We start from the raw sequence: 1,449 nt of genomic DNA, 5'->3' as shown, positions 1-1,449 counted from the left end.
CCAGCTGTGTTTTCAGTTCACTCTGTCCTCACTGCTACAGTCTGTCTGAACCCACTGAGGAACTTTTTATTCCATCATCATCATCATCATCATCATCACAGACCGTTCTCATGGTATTTGTGTGCGTTTCCCGCCTGTGAGATGTGACCTGCCCCCACACGGCTCATCTTTTTAAAAGTTTAAGTCAGGACTCATTTTATGTGCAGTATCAACATTAGCAGGAGTTTCATTACATCAAACCAGCCGCTCCGACTCTCTCCCTGAGCTGTGTCAACAAATGACATGTGTTGCATCCTCTGTGTACAAGAGGAGAGCAGCAGGACATCGATGTAAGTCAGGGACTGCGTTTCTAGAGACGCAGTCTATTCCATGTGTCCAAAATGACATCAAAAAAGGAGCTGATGGGTTCAAATCTGTTGCTGCTCTTTAGGGGATAATCACACATTTTGAAGCTAATGCTTCCATCGAGTCAGTGATTTTTTTGTCTATATTCACTCACATTCTGTCAAACTGTCTCCATTAACAGCAGCAGAACAAGCTGTTTTAAGAACATTTACTAACAACAGAAACCAAACACAGTTGTATCACTGGAAATCAGGAATCACCCTGAATTTAAAAATATGTGCATCTTGTTGTGAGTTCAGATTCGACCAAGTTACGACTCTGAGAGGGAGCGTGATATTTGATGCCACTTGCAGCAGTCAGAGGTTAAAAGTACCTTAATGACCAATGTGTACCTTTCACCGTGCACCGTGAAATGTGGCCAAAAAATAAAAGCATATATGATAACATTATCATTGTAGAAAACTATTCCCTAAACACACAAACATCCAAAAGAGGAGTCAGAGGTTTAGTCTCAATTTCTAAGTAAACACACAGGTAAATATCTGTAAAAGGTGAGTTTGGTGATTATTATTTAGACTGTGATTTGAGCTCTGAATTAAAATTCATCATGATTCTGACCAGACGTGTGCCGCCCTGATCCGACTCCCTGTCGTTTCGTACCTGCATCTTGGTGACGTTGGGGAAGTCCCCGGGGCTGATGTGGTGCTCTTTCTGCAGGGTGGTGTAGATCTCCGGCAGCCTCATGATCAGCTCCTCCTTCTTCTTTTCCCGCCCAAACAGAGACGGCATCTCCTTCTTCAGGTAGCTGATGATGTAGGCGTGCACCTGAAGGGGCAGGAGCAGCAGGAGGCGTTAGCCAGTGTGCACAACAACAGACAAATAACAAATGATCCTCTGAGAGGCTGTAAGGGAAAAGGAACTGTGCTGGGAACAAATTCAATCAGTGCATGAGCAAACTGGTTTCTCTTGTTTTAATGAGACTAAAACCTGGCATTAGTCATACAGAGGAACAGGAGACTGAGCGGCGCCGGGTCAGGGGGTCAACGACACTGCTGCTGATGGATCGAGACGAGGGGGGGGGGGGGGTGAGGAAGGGGGAGCCTC

At 45.3% G+C, this 1,449-nt stretch overlaps 1 protein-coding gene across 1 annotated transcript in view; it reads right to left on the bottom strand.

The window, feature by feature from the left end:
- Positions 1 to 1,449, bottom strand: part of ehd4 (EH-domain containing 4) — a 22,293-nt gene that overhangs the window by 2,440 nt on the left and 18,404 nt on the right. Inside the window, exon 7 of the mRNA XM_020611526.1 lies at positions 1,006 to 1,170. Within this exon, the coding sequence (XP_020467182.1) occupies positions 1,006 to 1,170 (165 nt within the window). The remainder of the gene's footprint in view (positions 1 to 1,005; positions 1,171 to 1,449) is intronic.

This window comes from Monopterus albus, unplaced genomic scaffold, assembly GCF_001952655.1.
Source record: "Monopterus albus unplaced genomic scaffold, M_albus_1.0 scaffold115.1, whole genome shotgun sequence".
Classification (NCBI taxonomy): domain Eukaryota; kingdom Metazoa; phylum Chordata; class Actinopteri; order Synbranchiformes; family Synbranchidae; genus Monopterus; species Monopterus albus.
This window is presented reverse-complemented; position numbering and strand designations above follow the sequence as displayed.